General features: G+C 41.1%; 1 protein-coding gene across 1 annotated transcript in view; it reads left to right on the top strand.

Annotated features, from left to right (window-relative positions):
* The first annotated feature begins 3,312 nt into the window (after nt 1-3,312).
* Nucleotides 3,313-21,803, top strand: part of LOC119657286 — a 31,085-nt gene continuing 12,594 nt past the window's right edge. Inside the window, exon 1 of the mRNA XM_038064132.1 lies at nt 3,313-3,623. Coding sequence (XP_037920060.1) covers nt 3,546-3,623 — 78 coding nt within the window. The 5' untranslated portion in view covers nt 3,313-3,545. The remainder of the gene's footprint in view (nt 3,624-21,803) is intronic.

Genomic DNA, 21,803 nt, shown 5'->3' with positions numbered 1-21,803 from the left:
AACTTCGTTGAAAGTGGTCCCATCTGGAGAGACCCACGATTGTTTCTGGATTGCTTTCCGCGCAAACCAGTACTTCCAGCAACCATTTCGTGTGATACTGCTAATTGAATAATCTGCAGTCAGTTATCATTTGTATTTTGATGTAAGCTATAGGAGCCAACGTATCGCCTGACTACGGGCTCCTTCCCTACTTGGCTGTTAAAATCTTCAAGTATGATTTTGATATCATATCTTGGACAGACTTCGAGGGTTCGTTCTACTGCCTCGTAGAAGGTATCCTTCTCCGACTCTGCAGTCTCCTCTGTAGGGGCGTGAACGTTATGAGGCTTATGTTTCTAAACTTGCCTCGCAAGTGCAGAGTGCATAGCCGTTCGCATATGCTTTCAAAACCGATAACAGCAGGTTTAATTTTTTGGCTGACAAAGAAACCTACTCCGAGCACATGGTTTACTGGATGGCCACTATATCATATGGTGTAGCAACTCTTCTCCAGGAAACCGGTCCCTGTCCAACGCATCTCCTGCAATGCTGCTACATCAGCCCTATATTGGGACAGGGTATCGGCTAGCTGCTCAGCAGCTTCATTTCTGTACAGGGAGCGCACGTTCCATGAGAAAATGCGCAAATCGTTTTCCCTTTGTCGTTGCCGGGTTCGTCGTTGTGTAATTCGTCCAGTCCAAGGCTACTGTTGTGGCTTCGTAACAAGTTGTTTTCCGTATAGGGTTGTCAGCTCTACCCAACCCCCAACCTGGAGGACCAGTTGGTACAGTTTATCCCGTTTTTAGGCGCGGGAGACTCCCCTTCATCCTTCTCCGTCTGTTAAGAAAGAGCTCTCAGCAGTCACCACGTGGGCCCTTCATGCGGAAAGTTGCAGTTTAAATCTCAGTGGTGGCAGTGGAATTTGTATTGTGATTTAACGTCGGATGGCAGTCGACTTAGCTGTGATGAGTACGTGAGTCATCAAATCAGGGTCATAATCTCGGACGAGCGCAATGCTGACCACATTGTCTCCTACAGGGAACTGTAATCCTGTAGTGTACCGTTACAGTCTTGACTGAAGTGCTCTAAAACACTCCAAGGCCCTGATCCAATTGGATTGTTGCGCCAACGATTATAAATATTAAAATATTTTTATATAAGAAATACACAAAACTGTCCACACCGGAGAGGTTTGGTTTCCCTATTTGTTTGTTATTTAATTAATTATTCCGTTGGTAATTGGTAAAATAGTAAAATCATTGAAATACAAATTAACTCGTCCAACTTTAAAAAAAATAACGGTGCTTAGGAACATGCAATCGCAGTGTTTTCGTGGTTCAGTGCGAAATAATTATACCGGACCGGAAGGGTAAATATTGAATAAAAAAATAATATTTTTAGTAGGAAATGCTAAAAAGATTTTTCTATGTTTCAAGAACTCCTACTATTAAACAACCTATTTTCGCAATAAAAAGCATTTTAGAAAAAAAAAAACACTTCCAATGCTGCGAAGTGCATTGCTAAGTGTGGATAAACAACCGAAATTTTTATTATTCAAGATTGAAATCATATTGTATTCGCCACATTGCAATAGCAGCTAAACGAATTAAGAGCATTCTTAGCATTTCTTAAAAAATTCGAAAGATTATGAAAAAAATCGACCAATGACAATAAGACGTATTCGTCAAATTTCGAGCAAGAAGGAATACATCAAATATCAGAAAAAGTGGCCCGAACTTCATCTTTTACTCCGTCAAAAAGTGGCCAGATTGAGCCTCACCCAATAATACGAATTTTGGGATACCAAGTCAGAATCCGTCGTGCTGCCAAGAAGTTGATTGAACGATGTTCATTCCGTTTTCGTAGGTTCCGTTCGCATTTAATAAGCAAATTGAATTCTAAGCATCGTTGGTCTGAATAAAACAGATTTTTTGACAAGCGTCCCCAATGAAATAGGCACTATTACTGTCAGTGGCAGCGACCTGCCAAGAACTGGGCGATTTACATATCTCAGATCAATGCTACCAGCTAATGGTGAACTGCATTATAAAATTATTTCACGCATCAGCGCCAATAAGAGAGCCTCGGGACTCCATCCAGATCAGATATATGACGGTGCAAAGTGGCGGTACTGATCAATACGAGTTGACTCCGCTTCTGAAAGGGGGAGAAAAGCTAAAGAAGAAGGAGACACAAATTGAATTACAATAGTTCGCCTTCGTTCGTACATGCAAAAGGGGGGTGTAAATTAGCATTCACCCGGGATATTTAAATCGCTTACTTCTGGGCAGTTACTGTCATTGACAGAACTGAGCGATTTAAATATCTCGAGTCAATGCTATCAGCCACTGGAGAACTGCGTTATGCGCCTCACATAGAGAAACACAAAACCTTTTATATCTGAAGCGCCAAGCTTCCGGACTCCCGACTTGTTTTATATATATTATAGAAATAGATCGAATAATTGAGACCAAATATAGGAATATAATAGTAAACATGCAACTCTTAGGATATCAATCGGAAAATATAATTTCAAACACATTGAACTTTCCTCATACATATTTGATTTTTGAAAAAATATGGAAACGACTTCAAAGACATTTTATTTACCTGGATCTGTTTTCATTTCAGTTGAGTCTTCAAAACACTCTGTCAGAAAGATATTTTTAACAGGTCTTGATGAATCCATCATATCTTTAAGAAAACAAATATGGATGGTAATCGCTTCTGAAAAATCATACTCTTCGCTTCTTCGATACCATATTGCTGAGAATCCAATGACCTGAAAGCAATTCTTAAAAATTCTGCCTCCATTCAGCCGATGCACTACGAGCATGGCGATCTCATTATTATGGGCTGTTCTGCTTTTCATCCTCTTGTTTAGAGGAAGTTCCTTCCAATTTATTATTTACTATTACTTAAATGTAGACCAAACAACATGTGTCTGTTCCTGGACTCAGATGGACGCCGATGTCGACGATGATGAAGCGATGATCTGTCTTGTCAATCAAGTCGATTCTCGTTATTTATGACCGAATATTCCGGGATGTGTTAATATTCTTTCACCATATAAACTGGACAATATATGGCGCAGAAGTAGTCGTAAATTCAGCAAATTTCCAAAACTATCCGAAATCAGAGTGCCTGTAAACGCGAGCTTGAGAATTCCCACTAGCCACCAAGTTGAGGTGGATGAAAGTCAGTGGAATTTATGTCTGCTCATATATTGACTAGATACCGAACTGTGTATGCCGCGAACTATAATTAAAATGTACAGATCCACATGCATAAAATTGATGTAAACACAAAGTTGTATATTCGAATTAGGAAATTAAACTTTCTATGATCAGTTGTACAGATTAATCGGTGCGTTACGGATGTATTTTGCGCATCCTTTCCACTTTTTGAGTTATTTGGTGTAACGGTTATTTTTTTAAATAAGCTTTTATCATACAATCGGATGGCTATCCTGACTTTGTATATACAATAACAAGTGCGGATCCAAGTTCTACAAGTGTCCTAGTTCCTCCAACAGTGTCGGGTCAAACCCTACCTCAGAATTTAATATGGCAAAAACAAATACGCCGTCGGAAATAATAACCATTGAAGATGAATTCTTAGCGGAGAGTCTGAAAAATTCTCGGGTATGAACATCTTTTTTACTGTAATTTCTAATTTTTAATTCTAGATAAAGTGCCAAAACAAGAATTCATTAAAACTTCTACATTTTTATCCGAAATTCGTTAGTCATATCGAGAGCTCTTCGGGACAACTTCTGTTGTTTTACTATTGCCTTCACTCCTTAAAAAACTGGGATATTGGTAAACGGGGCCTACACGATATGCAGGTATCCTGAAATCTTATACTGACGGAAGTATCCTAACCAATTTCACTATCGAAAAGGGCACTGAGTCTCGGATTTTTAAAATCATGTGAAATGCAATCGCTTGTTTTTGGAATATGTGTCGAATTGCACGTTTCAAACTGTGATGAAGCTGGTTTGATTTAAGAATAAATTAAGATTTAGTATTTTCTCTAGAGCATAATGTAATATGAAGATTCTTGAAAACACACAAAACATAATCTTAAAAGGCAAATGGAGGAATCTTTAGGAAGCTCTGATCACAATGTAAGGGGCAGAGATTTCTGTGAGCCAGTTTCTGCTTGGTACCTAAATTTAAATGAGATTAATGGCAGAATAAACCAAGATGACTTTGAGAGTTAATAATCGATGTCTTGAAAATTCTGTCGAGTTTATAGAAAGGAAGAAGAAAATCAAATTGGCGCATAATAGTAATTATAGGCTCTTTTGACAGATTTTGATATAGAAAACCTTTTCAAAGGTATCCTTCCTAAAAAATCTAATGGGATTAACCGGGCCTTCATCCCTTCCAGAAAAATTGAAATTGTCCGCATATGTGTCAGCAAAGCTGAGCTTAGCTGAGAGCAAGAGTAAAACCAAGTTCCTCAATTTCCCCCGTGTTAGTAGCTTACCATTGGCGCAGCGAAACTATCCCCCCCTGGTTTTTCTTCAACTATGCAAGCACCATCTCATCAAATATGAAAATATGAAGAAATGATTCCTGTATCTTCTTCCTTTTCTTTAGCCTTTTTTCTATTCACAAGCGAAGTCGGCTCTTCGTGATCGGTTGCTCCACTTTGTTCTATCAGAGGCTTAATCTGGATACCGTCACAGGGCTATCAAATCCCCGTTCAGCGTTGTTTTGGTAGGTCTCTTGGCCGCTTACTATCGACTTCGATGTTCTTATCAAGTGAATTCTGATTAGCGTGAATTACGTGACCATACCATGCAAGATGCCTTTCTCGTAAGTTTTCCACCATCGGCGCAACTCCATACCAATTGCGGATATCCTCATTTCCGATGTGATCAAAGTGTGTCACGCTGTTAGTCCAACGTAACATCTTCGTTTCCATTACCGCATGACGCCTGACATTCATTGTCTTTTATAGTCGGCCAAAACTCAGACCATACAACTAAACTATCACCTAGGGAAGCTAGGGATATCTACGGACACTGCCTGCAGGATTTGTGCGGATTGTGAGGAAACCTCTGTATACGTGCTGGGACAGTCCGGCACTTGTGCAAAGTAGGTCGAGGCATCTGGGAGAACACTTAATACCACATGCAAAGTTGAAAGCTCTGAAAGTAGGGAACATACTAAAGTTCCTGCTGGTTATAGGCTTGCTGGAGATACTATGAATAATAGGTACACTATAACCAATAAAAGGGGCACAATAGTTCTTTAAGGACGCGGTGCGACTTTACCTTAACAGAATAATAGGTTAGTCCGAAAACTGAGGCTTTTTGTTGCAAAATCGCAAGTACCGGTAAAGATGCGTCTCTGGGAGTCGTCTAGGAGCATGTCCCGATTATCGAGTGTCACAATTGAAAGGTTGCATCTGTATATTCAGTTTTCATCCCCCGTAATGATTCGATACAAAAACACTTTCTTCCATCCTGTAGAAACAGAATTTGAGAAGTAGTTTTTCGTTTTTTTCTATTTGTCTTTTCTTCAAATCATGTGCCACTCATTTTCCATCTTTTCGAATCCTTCCCATTGCTTTTAAACTGTCAGAAAAAGAAACTTTTGATATTTCTGCGTTTTTTAGTTTCTGAAGCATTTTCATTCAATAATGATTGCAATTAGGCATTTTCAAATTTGCTCTGTCCTCCTGAACATTGATTATCTTTCACATTGAAGTCAACACTTTTGAATTGTTTATTTCACGTTTGACATATTCTAATTGATAGAGTATCCTGACCATAGACTTTTACAAAAAATTGACTTTGGACTAATTTTTTCTTTTGATTATTCAAAAAAAAGGTAGGTATACCACATTTGCCATTTTGGAGAGATTCGAAAGCCAGTATTTCAAGTTACGAAATAAAAAGTAATTTACTGAACTAATACGGTATTCCGGGAATCAGTCTTCCTCTCCTTCAGTGCTCTTCTTCTAGTTTAGTTGATTATATATGGTAGGTAGGTAGGTATCAGTGGTCGCTCCGAGGAGCCCAGCTTTTGTGCGCCGTTTTGATGCCACAAACTCCTAAGACCGTGACTGTTGTTATGGAAGCAGGGAAGCAGAGTCCAGCCGGCTCGGATCTTCAGAGCCAGCCCGTAGCATTCACGAAGGAAACAAGCTCTCCGACCCTGCAGCTAGCAGTGTCCGCAGCCTGACTCTAACCAGAGCTGGGCAATCGCAGAGAAAGTGCATCAGGGTTTCCCTTCCTTCTCCGCAGCTTCGGCAATGCGAGTTGTAGGGTAAGCCGAGCCTGGCGGCATGGTCCCCTATGAGCCAGTGCCTCGTGCAGACCGCCGTAATCTTGAATCATCTCAATGGGACATAGTGCAACCAATACGCCCACAAGACTTCTTTGCCGTTTCGATTAAATGCGCTTTAGCTCTCTCCATGTTTTCCTAAGAACGCTACACTCTTCCTTTAATCTCCAGCGCAAATATGCTTTTAGGGCGACCTACTTTTCGGCCATTCTGTGATTGCGGATTCCATTTACTGACACCTGGCTCATACGACGACTCAGATCATCCTTCGAGATTTTCTTGGGCCAGAGTACACTTATGATATAGCGGAGACAGATGAACAACTTCAACTTGATACATTTTGCAATTTTAGACAAAACAGCGAAGGCACATCTAGTCCTGTTAATGCGCCGGATGACATTAAGATCGACGTTCTCAATATTTGAAAGAAAGCCTTGCTCTCGTTGGTGTTCATCTTCTTGCCTCTCTTTCCAAATCCATAGGCATTTGGCCATTTGTCCATAGCTCGGAGAGGGAGCAGGCATGGAAGTTCCCATCTCATCCGAACAAAGCAACACAGAGAACGTCACCGATAACAAGAAGGAATAGTATCGATGATGGAATGCAGCCTCATCGGACTCCACTATGAACTTAAAATTCCTCGGCAATTTTACCTAGGAGCAACATGTAACATTTGGCGCCATTATATGTTGCTCTGATAAAATTTCTCTGTAATGCCACCCCTGCATAGACCATACCAGACATACTTTCTGTTGACGTTGTCGAAAACCTCTCGAGATCGATGAAGAGCTGGTGAGGCACTGGAAGATAGAAGAAGCAGCTCTGCAAGAGCTGGGATGAACGCTTTCGCAGGGAAACCGTCATTCCAGAAGGCTTGCCCACTTGAGCGCATTAATTACTCAGATAATTGCGCTTCTGCTTGGGGGAGTAGTTTATATCCGCATGCCACGGTGACGAGACATTTCGCTCACAATAAATGAAATTTCACCACCTGTTATACGGTTGAGAACGGTAATGAAATTTTCCGTCCACCTTTTAAGCTGCTCGTCGTCGTGCATATGAATCCGTTAATGTCACTCACAGAATCGAGCGGAAGGGTTGCAGGAAGGGTACGTCCAGAAGGCGGAGGCGGGAGGGATGGTCCATACGAGGAAATTTTTTCTTAAAGACCTCTTCTTGGTGGTGAATGGGTGAATTTACGTTGCGCTTGTTCAAGGGTTTTTTTGAGTTACGGGATGGTGACCAGATCACAGAGCGGTACTCAAGGGTATTTCTCTCGAAACAGTTGAAGAGAGTTAGGGAAGGTTGGATGGAGTCAAAATCAGAGGAGAACTGAAATCCCGACTGCTCCGTTGGTCATGGGTGGACTTCTGATATGATAAGGAATCTCCGTAAGCGAGTAGTACGTAGAGGGACATTTTCTGTCATTGAGCGCTAAACCATTGGCAGTGCGTCAGTGACCCAGAGTGTCTAGGTTTGATTTAAGGGCGTGAGATGTTGTGAAATGAGGAGCCCAATCCTGATATACACTTCTTCCATGAGCAAAGGGAAAGAGTTATATATGAGTGAAATAACGGGGGCTGAAACATATTGCCAGAAATCTCAACGACGTGGTTGATGCGCGATGTACCCAGAGTAACGGTATATATACGAGTACATATGTGCATATATTTGGTGCTAAGCAGCAAGAAAGAAATGTCTGAAATTCCACACTATAGCAGATCTAGACCGGATAACAGTTGCTACGTCGTTGTTGATGATGATGATGTATAAGCTAGCCGACTCTGTATGTTGTTAAAAAAAATAGCTAGGAGCATTATCTACGCGTTGGTCGTTTGAAGCTCCGGGCGCTATGAACTCCTTATAGAGACCAATAGTGGAACTACGTCCTGCTGTTAAGAGAAAAATCTTCGCCTTTCTGGCTAAGTTGGTCACATACTAAGCCGGTTGATTCAACAACAAGAAAAACTAAAAGCGCGACTAACAGTTTCTCCGCTATTCAGGCGAAAATTATGGGGTATAAAAACCATTCCATTCCATTGAGGCCGTCGGTAAAACCAACTGTTTAACCGGGTAAAGAAGACATCTACCGAATTTTGTAGGCGCTGAGATATCGAGGAAGGATAGGTATTCCAATGATCCTGCGTAACTTTCATGTGAGCAAAAAAGGTAGTATCAAAGGAGGATGCTATCGCCGGGATCTTCAATCTTTCAATCTTTAGTGTCGCGTTTTTTTCATATCGATCCGCATTTTTTATATTACAATCGGGGGTTCTAAGCCCTATCCTTGGTATCTCGTTGTCTATCTAAGATGAAATACGCCTTTTACACGTGTCAGTTCTACTGTGAGTTAGAAATAGAAAAAAGGAGAGCAGATTTAGTTTAGTTCATTATACTTTTAATGCTTTAATAAAACTTCTCAATTGACCGGAAACTATTCATGTGAAATCGCACGACAGAGCTTACATTTTCTAGAACTTCTCTTCGCCGGTGCTTAATAAAAAAGCCATTGCTTTTCATTAGATGATTTAAGAATTTATGCAATAGAATATTCTAAATTAAATCTGAAAAATTAAGGGACTTAATCAAATCCTAATTTCATAGATAGATAGTTCGAATTGCATGTAATACTATCGAACTTTTCCAGTAGGACATCAATTTCTTGGGAAAGAGGTGGAAGATATTTTTCCTCGTCAACTGTGTTCTTCGTGTTTGCTGATTTTATCGATGCCCCTTACCTGATCTATAATAATATAGCCCGCATTTAATCCATTACAATTTTAGTAGCTTTGGGATACGTCATACTTTTAACACCCCGCAACAAACAAAAAAAACGAAAACAAAAAATGGCATCAATTTGAATCTCCATCTTCAGTTTCTCGCTTACCATACTGGTAAAGTTGCCTAAACTTACTTCAAAGAAGCTTACCTCAACGCAGCTGTATTGCTCGATATTTACACCACTAATGATTGCAGAGGACACCACTACTGTTTTCCAAATTGCAAATGACTAGCTGTCACTACTCATCATCATCATCATCAACGGCGCAACAACCGGTATCCGGTCTAGGCCTGCCTTAATAAGGAACTCCAGACATCCCGGTTTTGCGCGGAGGTCCACCAATTCGATATCCCTAAAAGCTGTCTGGCGTCCTGGCCCACGCCATCGCTCCATCTTAGGCAGGGTCTGCCTCGTCTTCTTTTCCTACCATAGATATTGCCCTTATAGACTTTCCGAGCTGAATCATCTTCATCCATACGGATTAAGTGACCCGCCCACCGTAACCTATTGAGCCGGATTTTATCCACAACCGGACGGTCATGGTATCGCTCATAGATTTCGTCATTGTGTAGGCTACGGAATCGTCCATCCTCATGTAGGGGGCTAAAAATTCTTCGGAGGATTCTTCTCTCGAACGCGGCCAAGAGTTCGCAATTTTTCTTGCTAAGAACCCAAGTTTCCGAGGAATACATGAGGACTGGCAAGATCATAGTCTTGTACAGTAAGAGCTTTGACCCTATGGTGAGACGTTTCGAGCGGAACAGTCTTTGTAAGCTGAAATAGCCTCTGTTGGCTGACAACAACCGTGCGCGGATTTCATCATCGTAGTTGTTATCGGTTGTGATTTTCGACCCTAGATAGGAGAAATTGTCAACGGTCTCAAAGTTGTATTACCCTATCCTTATTCTTGTTCGTGTTTGTGTTTGACCAGTGCGCCCACGTTTGATGTTGTTGGTTGATTCGTCTTCGATGCTGACGTTGCCACCATATATTTTGTCTTGCTTTCATTGATGTGCAGCCCAAGATCTCGCGCCGCCTGCTCGATCTGGATAAAGGCAGTTTGTACGTCTCGGGTGGTTCTTCCCATGATGTCGATATCGTCAGCATAGGCCACTAGTTGGGTGGACTTGAAGAGGAGCGTACCTCTTGCATTCACCTCAGCATCACGGATCACTTTCTCGCGGGCCAGGTTAAAGAGGACGCATGACAGCGCATCCCCTTGTCGTAGACCGTTGTTGATGTCGAATGGTCTTGAGAGTGATCCTGCTGCTTTTATCTGGCCTCGCACATTGGTCAGGGTCAGCCTAGTCAGTCTTATTAATTTCGTCGGGATACCGAATTCTCTCATGGCCGTGTACAGTTTTACCCTGGCCATGCTATCTGTCACTACTAAGCAACACAATTCGATACCCCTGAAAGCTGTCTAGCGTCGTGACCTATGCCATCGCTCCATCTTTTTTTCTACCATACATAACGCCCTTGTAAGAATACGTGACCCACCCACCGCAGCCTATTGAGCCGGATTTTGTCCACAACCAGACGATCCTGGTATCGCTCATAAATTTTCTCTCTATATATATAGGCTACAGAATCGTCTATCCTAATTTAGGGGGCCAAACATTCTTGGAAGGATCCTTCTCTCGAACGCGGCCAAGAGATGGCAATTTTTTTTGGAAGGACTTGAAGGATAATACCTCTAACATTAACACTGGCATCGCGGATCATTTTTTCCTGGGCCAGGTTAAAGAGGATGCATGATAGAGTCTCCCCTTGTCTTAGACTGTTATTGATGCTGAATGGTCTCGAGAGTGATCCTGCTGCGTTTATCTGCTCTCGCACATTGCTCAGGGTCAGCCTAGTCAGTCCTATCAATTTCGTTGGGATACCGAATTCTCTTATGGCCGTGTACAGTTTTACCCTGGCTATGCTGTTATAGGCGGCTTTAAAGTTTATGAAAAGATGGTGCAACTAACGTCCATATTCCAACAGTTTTTCCATCGCTTGTCGCACAGAGAAAATCTGATCTGTTGCTGATTTGCCAGGAGTGAAGCCTGAGTGAAGTATGGGCTAATGATGTTCTGATCCGGCCTAGCAAGATAGCGGAGAATATTTTGTAGATGGTACTCAGCAACGTGATACATCTATAATTGCTGCACTGTTTTATATCTTGCTTTTTATGTATGAGATAGATAACGCCTCTTTGCCAGTCGTCAGGCATTGATTCGCTGTCCCACACTTGAGCATCAGTTGATGAACAACTTGGTTTAATTGGTCGCCTCCATATATAACTAATTCGACTGTAATTCCATCGGCTCTTGGCGACTTATGATTTTTAAATCGATGAATTAAACGGAGAGTTTGTTCCATATTTGTTGCTGGCAGCATTCGTCCGACATCTTCAGTCGGAGGGACCTCCAAATCGCCGATATTTTGATTTTTGAGCAGTTCATCAAAGTACTCAACCTATCGCTTCAAAATGCCCATAGATTTTCCTCATTGTCTCGGCAGGATGAGTATCGACATGTATAAGACTTCATCTGTCTGACTTGTTATTAAATCTTCCGTGCCTGAGACGGCGAGTTCACAGATTTGTTGGTTCTTTACTCGATAGAATTCGTGATAGAGGTGTGTCCACGATCTTAAAGATTGTAACATTATATTCATCGTCGATCCAGTCGTTCCGACTTTTTTTGCGGATGGTGCAAAGTGTATCAATGATATAGATGATAACGTTGTTCAGATGGTTGCGAAGGTCATTTTTCGGTGCTTCATCTCCAGGAGCTCTATTAACTACGATTGCTGCCGCATCCATTTCCCCCTTTTAGGTGTTACGGAGGGATTTTTTGTGAATGGCTTCAGTTCTGATAATCATCGAGACTGGGAAGTGACGGCGTTCAATCATCACGTGGTCAATTTGGTCGAAAACGTCCCCCTCTGGAAAGGCCCTCGTTTGTTTAGAAACCGCTTTCCGCGGAAAACAATTACTTCCAACAACCATCGCTCTGACACTGCTAGCTGAATAATCTGTAGTCCGTTTTCAATAATGTTTTTATGTTAACTATAGGAGCTGACGTATCGCTTGAATACGGGCTTCGTCCCTACTTGGCTGGAAAAGTCTCAATTACGATTTTGATATCATACTTGGGGTAGGTTTCGAGGGTTCGCTCTACTGCCTCGTAGAAGGTATCCTGTGTACTCTCGTCTGTAAGGGCGTGAACGTTAATGAGGCTTACATTTCGAAATGTGTCTCGAAAACGCATAATGCATGGCTTATCGCTTATGTCGATAAGTGTAGTGGTTTTTGACCAGGAAAGTGATCCCTATCCAACGTATTCCTTGCAAACCTGTTACATGGTATCGGCTACCTGCTGAGCAGAATTGGGTTTGTACAGGGTGCGTACGTTTCATTAGAAAATGCACAAATCGTTCGTCCATTTTCGTTGCTAGGACTGTCGTAGTAAAATCCGTCCAGTTCGAGGCTCCTTTCGTAGTCCGATATTCTGTCTAGGGTGGTTCGCCTTACCCAGCCACTAACCTGGAGGACCATTGGATACAATTTGTCCCGTTTTCAGGTGCGAGAGACTCGACTTCATCCTTATCTGTCTCCAGTGTTTCATTCAAAAAGAAGAATTGAAAACGCAATATTATTCCATTACTGAAAGTAAAGAGAGAAGTTAACATATGTAGTTGTTTCTAACACATATAACGATCCTTGAGGGAATCACTTTACTCCAGAACGCAACAGTAATTTAATCATTCAGACACCCATTTTTACAGAACATATTGAACGCAGAAAATAAATCGGCAGTATTCTACAATCCAGAACGCACATCATTAGGTCAATAAAAACTTTTCACAAAAGCTAAACAAGATTACGCCAACAAGGATGATTCAAAGCACCTACCTTCAAAAGTGATCATCGAAGGACACCTGGGAGGAGCAAATAAATGACGATTCAAGAGAAATCGTTAATTAATCGAATTCATTTATACTTGTTGTTCCTGCTGGTATCGTAGGCGCTGCCAGCTTGTCTCACTTAGACACCGTGAACCGAGCTAAAAACCAAACGAAAAAAAGGAAAATTACAAGATACGACTAATTTTAAAGCCCCTAACTGAATGATGCTCCGCTGGAAATGCAGCAGTATAATTTTCCTATTTGGATATAACCACCTCCTACACAAGTCATACCTTCAAGCAGAAGCCTCCTATAAGTTTCTAGAAATCTTAGTTTCTTAGGATTTCAGATTTGTATACACATACATATGTATACGCGAATGTTGAAACTACTCAGTTCGAATATCTAGAAATAATGTTCTTAATATATGGGTTCCCGGTTCATTTCTTCGTGGAGTATAGCACATTCACCTATTTGTCCCTTTAATGATTTTGGAGCGTGTACGGCTAATTCATAAGATAACATTTCTATTTTATGTTCCGATTGAGATTAGGGTAATAGAGTAAGTAGTAAGGAAATAAGGCGTGCTCCTTATATGAAGTGACTTTGTTACCTCCATAGTGCCGCGCTTGCGGAACAAATGTGGTTATATTTGACTGAAAAGTTCAGCTAGGTACATTCCCATGGGGAGCAAATGACCATTGCCTTTAATAAAATTAACAAATTCCATTCGCCAAGAGTATTTTCCAAGGAAAAAAACACCTCCAGGCTCCATTAATATACAATACCTTCCGAATCGTGAATGGATTTGCATAAGTTCTTTCAACGCCAAGCTACTCCTTTAATTGAGCACTGATTAAATTTCAAACAAAACCCAGAAATAGCCATTAATTATTGATCATTTTTGACATACTAATCCGAAATTTGGGGAATTTTCCTTTTACTTCTTATTTCACATTTTCCAGTTGGCAGATGTGTATGCGAATTTATGGATATGTGCATGTAAATAAAATGTCTATAAAATAAACAGCCACGTCACAGTATTTGCTTACTTAAGCTGGAAAACAAATGATCCGACTCCGTTTTCTCGGTGGGATACCTTATTTCTAATAAATTGTCACGATGACTAATGTTCTCAGAATAGATGTTCAACAGAATATGAACACAGGTACAGTTAATGTTGAAGTTGTAAAATATGTGTATGCATCCATGATGCTATAATTATGTTCAATTTTTTATTGGCTCGCAGAAAGTTTCTAGCAAACAAATTTGCTATTTTTATTGTACACGTAACCACCGGATGATAGCGATAATACGATTAATTTCTGAGAAATTACGATGGAAAGTACGGTAGCAACCTGCTATATAGCCATGTCCAGTCATAGAAAGTAAGAGTTGCAATTTTTGTTGAGTCATTGAGAGGATTCTAAGTCCACATCTACTTGATAGACCAGACTAATTGGAGAGAAACATTATCCCAACATATTCTTTAGGGAAAATTTGCTAAAGTCAGCTTGATCATCATCAACGGCGCAACAAGCGGTATCCGGTCTAGGCCTGCCTTAATAAGGAACTCCAGACATCCCGGTTTTGCGCCGAGATCCACCAATTCGATATCTCTAAAAGCTGCCTGGCGTCGTGGGCTACGCCATCATTCCATCTCAGGTAGGATCTGCCTCGTCTTCTTTTTCTGCCATCGATATTGTCCTTATAGACTTTTCGGGCTGGATCATCCTCATCCATACGGATTAAGTGACCCGCCCAGCGTAATCTATTGAGCCGGATTTTATCCACAACCTAATGATGATAGATCATAGATTTCATTGTTATGTAGGCTACGGAATCGTCCATCCTCATGTAGAGGGCCAAAAATTCTTCGGAGGATTCTTCTCTCGAACGCGACGAAGAGTTTCCAATTTTTCTTGCTAAAAACCCAAGTCTCCGAGAAATACATGAGGACTGGCAAGATCATTGTCTTGTACAGTAAGAGCTTTGACCCTATGGTGAGACGTTTTGAGCAAAACAGTTTTGGCAAGCTGAAATAGGCTCTGTTGGCTGACAACAACCGTGCATCGATTTCATCGTCGTACTCTAGATAGGAGAAATTATCAATGGTCTTAAAATTGTAGTCTCCTATCTGTATTCTTCCCGTTTGACTAGTGTGGTTTGATGTTCTTGGTTGGTTGGTTTTTGGTGCTAACGTTGCCACCATATATTTTGTCTTGCCTTCATTGATGTGCAGCTCAAGATCTCGCGCCGCCTGCTCGATCTGGATGAAGGCAGTTTGTACGTCTCGGGTCGTTCTCCCCATGATGTCGGTATCATTAGTATAGGCCAGTAGTTGGGTGGACTTAAAGAGGATCGTACCCCTCGCATTTACCTCGGCCTCACGGAGCACTTTCTCCAGGGCCAGGTTCAGCATCCCCATGTCGTAGACCATTGTTGATGTCGAATGGTCTTGAGAGTTATCCTGCTGCTTTTATCTGGCTTCGCACATTGGTCAGGATCAGCCTAGTCAGTCTTATCAATTTTGTCGGGACACCGAATTCTCTCATGGCCGTGTACAGTTTTACCCTGGCTAGGCTATCAAAGGCGGCTTTAACGTCGATGAAAAGATGGTACAATGATGATGTGTGTGCCAATGATGTTCTGGGCGTATGGGGATATACGACCTAGCAAGATAGCGGAAAATATCTTATAGATGGTACTCAGCAACGTGATACCTCTATAATTGCTGCACTGTGTGATATCTCCCTTTTCATTTATGGGACAGATAATGCCTCGTTACCAGTCGTCAGCCATTGATTCGTTGTCCTACACCTTGAGCACAAGTTGAGGAACCACTTGGTGTAATTGGTCGCCTCCATATTTAACCAATTAGGCTGTAATTCCAGCAGCTCCTGGCGACTTATGATTTTTAAGTAGATGAATTGCACGGAATGTTTCTTCTATACTTGGTCGTGGCATTATTTGTCCGTCGTCTTTAGTTGGCCGGGACCTCCAATTCGCCGATGTTCTGGTTGTTCAGTAGTTCATCAAAGTACTCAACCCATCGTTCCAATATGCCCATTCTGTCGGAAATTAGATTTCCCTCTTTGTCTCGGCAGGATGAGCATGCCAGTGTGTAAGGCTTCATCCTGCTGACTTGTTAGTAAAACTTGCGCGCCTGGTGCGGTTGCTCCCTGTACTTTTCGAGTTCACAGACTTGTTGGTTCTCCCAGACTTACTTTTTCCGTCTGTGAAGTTGCCTCCGCTCGTCGGAGTTCGCGATAAGTTTCCGCGCGTGCCCGCGTCGTTTGAGAATGCAACATTACTCGGTATGCAGCATTCTTCCGTTCCGTTGCTAGCTTACATTCATCGTTAAACCAGCCGTTCCGACTTTTTTTGCGACTGGGGCCAAGTATGCTTGTGGCCGTACTTACTTACTTCAGGTGATTGTGAACATCATTTGTTGATGCTTCATCTCCAAGATCTCTGTTGACTGCAGTTATTGTGGCATCCATTTCCCTCTTATAGGTGTTGCTGAGGGCTGTGTTGTGGATGGCTTCAGTGGTAACTCTCACCTTATTGTCAGAGGGGATTCTGGGTGGTGTTGTTAATCAAGCTCGAGATAGTGATCAGGGTCTGTATTGGCCCCCCTATTTGTTCTGACATTCATTAAGGCTGAGAGGTGGTGGCGTTCGATCAGCACGTGGTCAATTTGGCTGAAAGTGGTCCCGCTTGGAGAGGCCCACATTTGTTTTTGGACTGCTTTCCGCACAAACCAGGTACTTCCAACAACCACTTCGTGTGACACTGCTAATTGAATAATCTGCAGTCCATTATCATTTGTATTTTGATGTAAGCTATGGGAGCCAACGTATCGCCTGAATACGGGCTCCTTCCCTACTTGGCTGTTAAAATCTTCAAGTATGATTTTGATATCATATCTTGGACAAGCTTCGAGGGTTCGTTCTATTGCCTCGTAGAAGGTATTCTTCTTCGACTCTGCAGCGTCCTCTGTAGGGGCGTGAACGTTATGAGGCTTATGTTTCTAAACTTGCCTCGCAAGCGCAGAGTGCATAACCGTTCGCTTATGTTTTCAAAGCCGATAATAGCAGGTTTCATTTTTTGGCTGACGAAAACCTTTACTCCGAGCACATGGTTTACTGGATGGCCGCTATAATATATGGTGTAGCGACTCTTCTCCAGGAAACCGGTCCCTGTCCAACGCATCTTCTGTAATGCTGTTACGTTTGCCTTATATTGGGACAGGGTATCGGCTACTGCTTGGCAGCTCCATCTCTGCACAGGGAGCGCATGTTCCACGAGAAAATCAAATGTTCTTCCATAAAAATTACAGAAGACCTTTCACATTTGAAGAGCCTAACTTTTGCTTTTGTTAGGTTCCATTCAAATATTGATGTGAATGCTTCGGACATCAATAAAATCATGGTTTAAAAATCATGATATTAGAATTCTTGAGTGACCCCGACAGTCTCCAGACTTCAGGTTGGAGGAACGAGAAGTAAGGAAGAGCCATGGCAAGACATTCTCGGAATGATAGTATGCCAGGAAGAGGTAAAGCCGCGCAAGACGCAAAATCTCATACAGAAGGAATTGATGTCACAAAACCGATCACGCTAGTTTTTGGCAATTTTATTTAATTTTTTATCTCTAGGTGATAATAAAAATGAAGTGGAGTTTATAATTATTTTTAAAGAAATAAATAAATAAAACTAATGTCCCAAAAACCTGTATGGAAAAAATAATTCCTGTCAATGTTGCATAAATAAAGCGTGGTTGGTATTACATCAAATTGTATGCCAGAGACGAGAATCAACTTCACCCTTTGCTGGACATTACCATCTAGTTCAACATGAAAACAATTGTTCGAGGAAAAACATTGTCAATGAGGGTTACAGTCAAAATAACATCCAAATTGAGGGCGTGTATTCAGACAACGTCTATGAATACCTTGGCATATTGGAAGTAGCAGCACCTACTGTGACAATATTTAAATCTAAGTTGCTGAGAGATTTTGAACGGCGACTGAATCTTGCCCTGAAAACAGAGCTGCTTGAGGAAATATAATTGTCAGTGCAGCGCTTTTTAACCACGCCTTAACAGCACTGATTGCTTTGCATGAGTTTAACTCAGCATCCTCAAGATGCTTTGCAACCATAGCTAATGTTGTGCTGTTGGCCTCCTCGGACAATGGAGGATTAAGTGCACATTGTATTCGATGGTCAGCAGCACTAAAACCAGTTAGCACCTGTGTGAGATATGTGGAGGGATGCCGTACTTGTTATCCAGAGTCTTTTTCTGCTAAGTAGCGGTTGGCAATGTAAATGAGTTAGCTGAGAATAGCGAATGTCGCAGAGATTTTCGTATTAGATTCTAGTTCAGGTTAGTGCCATTGCTAGAACTGAGCGATTTAAATATCTCGAGTCAAATCTATCAGCCAATGGAGAACAGTGTAATGAAATTGCTTCACCCATTAATGCAACCTGGATGAAGTGGCATTCCACAACTGGTATTCTTTGTGATCGACGTATCAGCGCACGTCTCAAATCTAAAATTTACTGCAATGTCGTCCGTCTGCCGCTCTCTATAGTTCTGAGTGTAGGCCGACTATAAAAGACAACCAACGGCATCTTGCGGTAATGGAGGCGAAGATGTTGCATTGCACTGATGGCGTGACACGTTTTGATAACGTCTAAGATGAGAATATCCGCGATCAATATGAGTTTGCACCAATCGTGGAAAAACTGCGAGTAAGGTCTTTTCGATGGTGAAGTCACGTGATTCACACTGACGGAAATTCACTTACCAATATTGGTGTGCACATCGAAGTCAGTAAGAAGAAGTAAGCAGCCAAAAAGCCGGCCGAAACAACGGTGGCTTGATACGCTTGATGGGGATTTAAAGGCCTCGCGATTACATCCTGAACAGGCATTTGATAAAATAAAATGGCGAAACCGATCACGACGAGTCGACCCCGCTTGTGAACGGGACAAAGGCTAAAGAAAAAGATGTGGGGAGCGACGAGTGCACGACAGCTCCGTGTCACATAGCTCAAAATTCCATTGCCCTCTATTTTTTGAGAAAGCGATTTGAATAAATCATTTGATGGAAAGCCCTGTATTGATAATAGTCAACCTCATACGCTTTACACTCTGAGTTTAATATTATTAGCAAATGCCAAGAATTTAACCAACATCACATATAAACAACTCGGGAAACCGAAAGCTGGGCGCTTCAGGTATGCAAGGTTTTGTTTGCTTCTTGTGTGAGTATATTTGAGTGTAGAACTATCCCATTTGTACGTAGCCCGTTAAGAATATGCATTTAGCATGTCAGATTTAGTACTTCGGGTTGTAAATTTACACGGTAAAAACAACTTTGAGCTACTGTAACTTTGTTACTAATAGTATGATTTTGATCAAACTTGGACTCATATTATGTTTCATACTACTACCAACTATTATAATTCTGCGGTAAACTTAAGGAGGGGTTTTACTCGAATTTTTCCAAAAATATGGTCATATACTATTATTAACTTAATTTGAACAGATATCGATATGGAGAGTATGTGGAGGCCTGGGCACCATATAGAGGCAGCTTCATGAATTTTTTCAGATTTTTCGGTTGAGTAGTTTCTGAGAATGGGTCCGCTAAAGAAATCATCACTTTCCACCCCTCCCACTCCCTGCCTTTTTAACAAATCTCAAAACTAAGGCCGACTTCGAAAAGTACTAATTAAGATCTTCCATTTGATACCCCACATGACTATATTTGGTGAAAAAAATTTTTACACTCCCCTTTTACATGTATGGGGACGCCCCTAAATCTCAACGTAGAAGGATATCAATCACTGCATGTCGGGGGGTCCACAGGTCCCACTTTCTCACTATATTTCGTGTCAATCGGTACAGCCGTTTCTGAGAAAAGTGCCTATGACAGACAGACGGACAGACAGACATTGAACCGATTTTGATAAGGTTTTGTTTTAGAAACAAAACATCAGCATCTTATTTGTATGTTGCTAATTCGCACGAAATTGATTAGTTTGAGCTGCTATAACTTTGACACTAATAGTTGGCATGTGTATGCACGAAGCTGTCCTCTATGCCGATGCAGTTAATTCGCGCGAAGTCGCTAAGTTTGAACTGCTATAACTTTGGCGTTAATGGCCAGATTTCAATGAGTGCTGATTTAGCACGTGTATACAAAATATTGTTCTCTATGCTGGTACAAAATTCGGAAGTCCTAGGATGAATTTAAAGGGGGTTTTTCAGTAAATTTCTAAAAGTTAGTAATATACTATTAGTAAGATTATTTGAGCAGATATCGGAATGGGACATAACTATACACAGGAGGTGAACCTCCAAATAAAAAGCAGGACAAAAAATGAATCATCCGATTTAAGGTCGAGTCAAGATTGTAGTGCACTCTGAGCATCTGTTAATGTATTGTATGTCGTGTTTCTGTAGAACTTCGGTGTGGGCGAATCCATGTAACCAAGCAACTAGTTACAGATAACCAATAGTTAGTGATATTGCGACATTATTCGGACGGCCGTCTTCTACGTTTGGTTTTGGCAGCGAGCTTTTCTATAAAAAATGCAGCGCGTGCACAAACCTGAAAATTCCCGATCAACGGACGCTATCTTTTTCATCCTGGAAAAATTCAAGTCTTACATAGGAAGTTTCACCTCCTGTGTACAATCTTCCTGAATAGGATCTTACTATATTTTGAACATTTACTGAGAATCTCAGCCCATTCTAGAAGTACTGAAATGCCATACCATCTATAATACGAAGCATGATATTGTAAAGTTTGGTGGAAAACCTACACCCTGCACTCTAATGTATCTTTAAAAAGGCCTTCCCAATAAAATCGGCAGAAGGTTTTCATTTTACTTACTTAATCCTAACTTCAGATACTTAAAATTACTATGTACAATCGCATATTACAGTAATTTGTTTTTATTCTCTATGTAACCCTACCAGGCCAGGAGTGTCAAAGAGCGAAAGAATGAGGGTTTTAGTTTATTAATCACAATTTTACAGGGCCCAAGAAAAATGGTCAAAGGGGATGTGCTGCCTTGTTGGTAGAGTTACTGAATTAGCGAATTTGAGTGGTGTTCCGTTTTCTCGAAAACCTTTCCAAAAAATTTAGAACGTATTCTCGAAGTGGTTTCACTTTTGCTCGCCTTCTAGTTATAAGATATGCCGGTGCAATATCTTGGTATTCGGCGTTCAAATGGTTCGCATTTAGTCATGGCAACGTTGGAGCAGGTGGTTCACATAGAATCAATTTGGCTTTGACACTAAAATCTAATTTCTTGTAATGAATATAGTAGATCTTACTAACTGCGCCACGTCCTTTATTGATGATATTATTATGACACTGATAGGATACTACTTTATTGAATAATGACCTTTAAATTGATGCATATAGTTATTAAAAATTTTCTATAAAAATCTAAGAACTCTTGCCAGAGTAGTAGCTAAGCACAGAAGAAGGGAGTAAGTAGCTCCCGAAGTTGATATATTTATTTGCTAAAATAAAATTTATTCCTAAAAAGGAGAATCTTTGCGTTTAAGTTTTAATGCTGGATAAGTTGCCCAGGCTCTCTCAAAAAGTTTTCACAAGTTCGAAAGCAGGGATATGGGTCTGAAATCCTTTGGTTTGAAGAAGATGCCTTTCTTTTGGATCGAAACGATTTTTGTTATTTTCCAAATTGATGAAAAATAGCCGTTAATAAAAGCTACTAGAAGACATTTTAGGGAGACTATGGGTAAATTCTTAATGACGAAATTGGTAATCTTGTTTTTTACCGGCTTATAAAATTAATC

Source organism: Hermetia illucens, chromosome 5, assembly GCF_905115235.1.
Source record: "Hermetia illucens chromosome 5, iHerIll2.2.curated.20191125, whole genome shotgun sequence".
NCBI classification, from domain to species: domain Eukaryota; kingdom Metazoa; phylum Arthropoda; class Insecta; order Diptera; family Stratiomyidae; genus Hermetia; species Hermetia illucens.
This window is presented reverse-complemented; position numbering and strand designations above follow the sequence as displayed.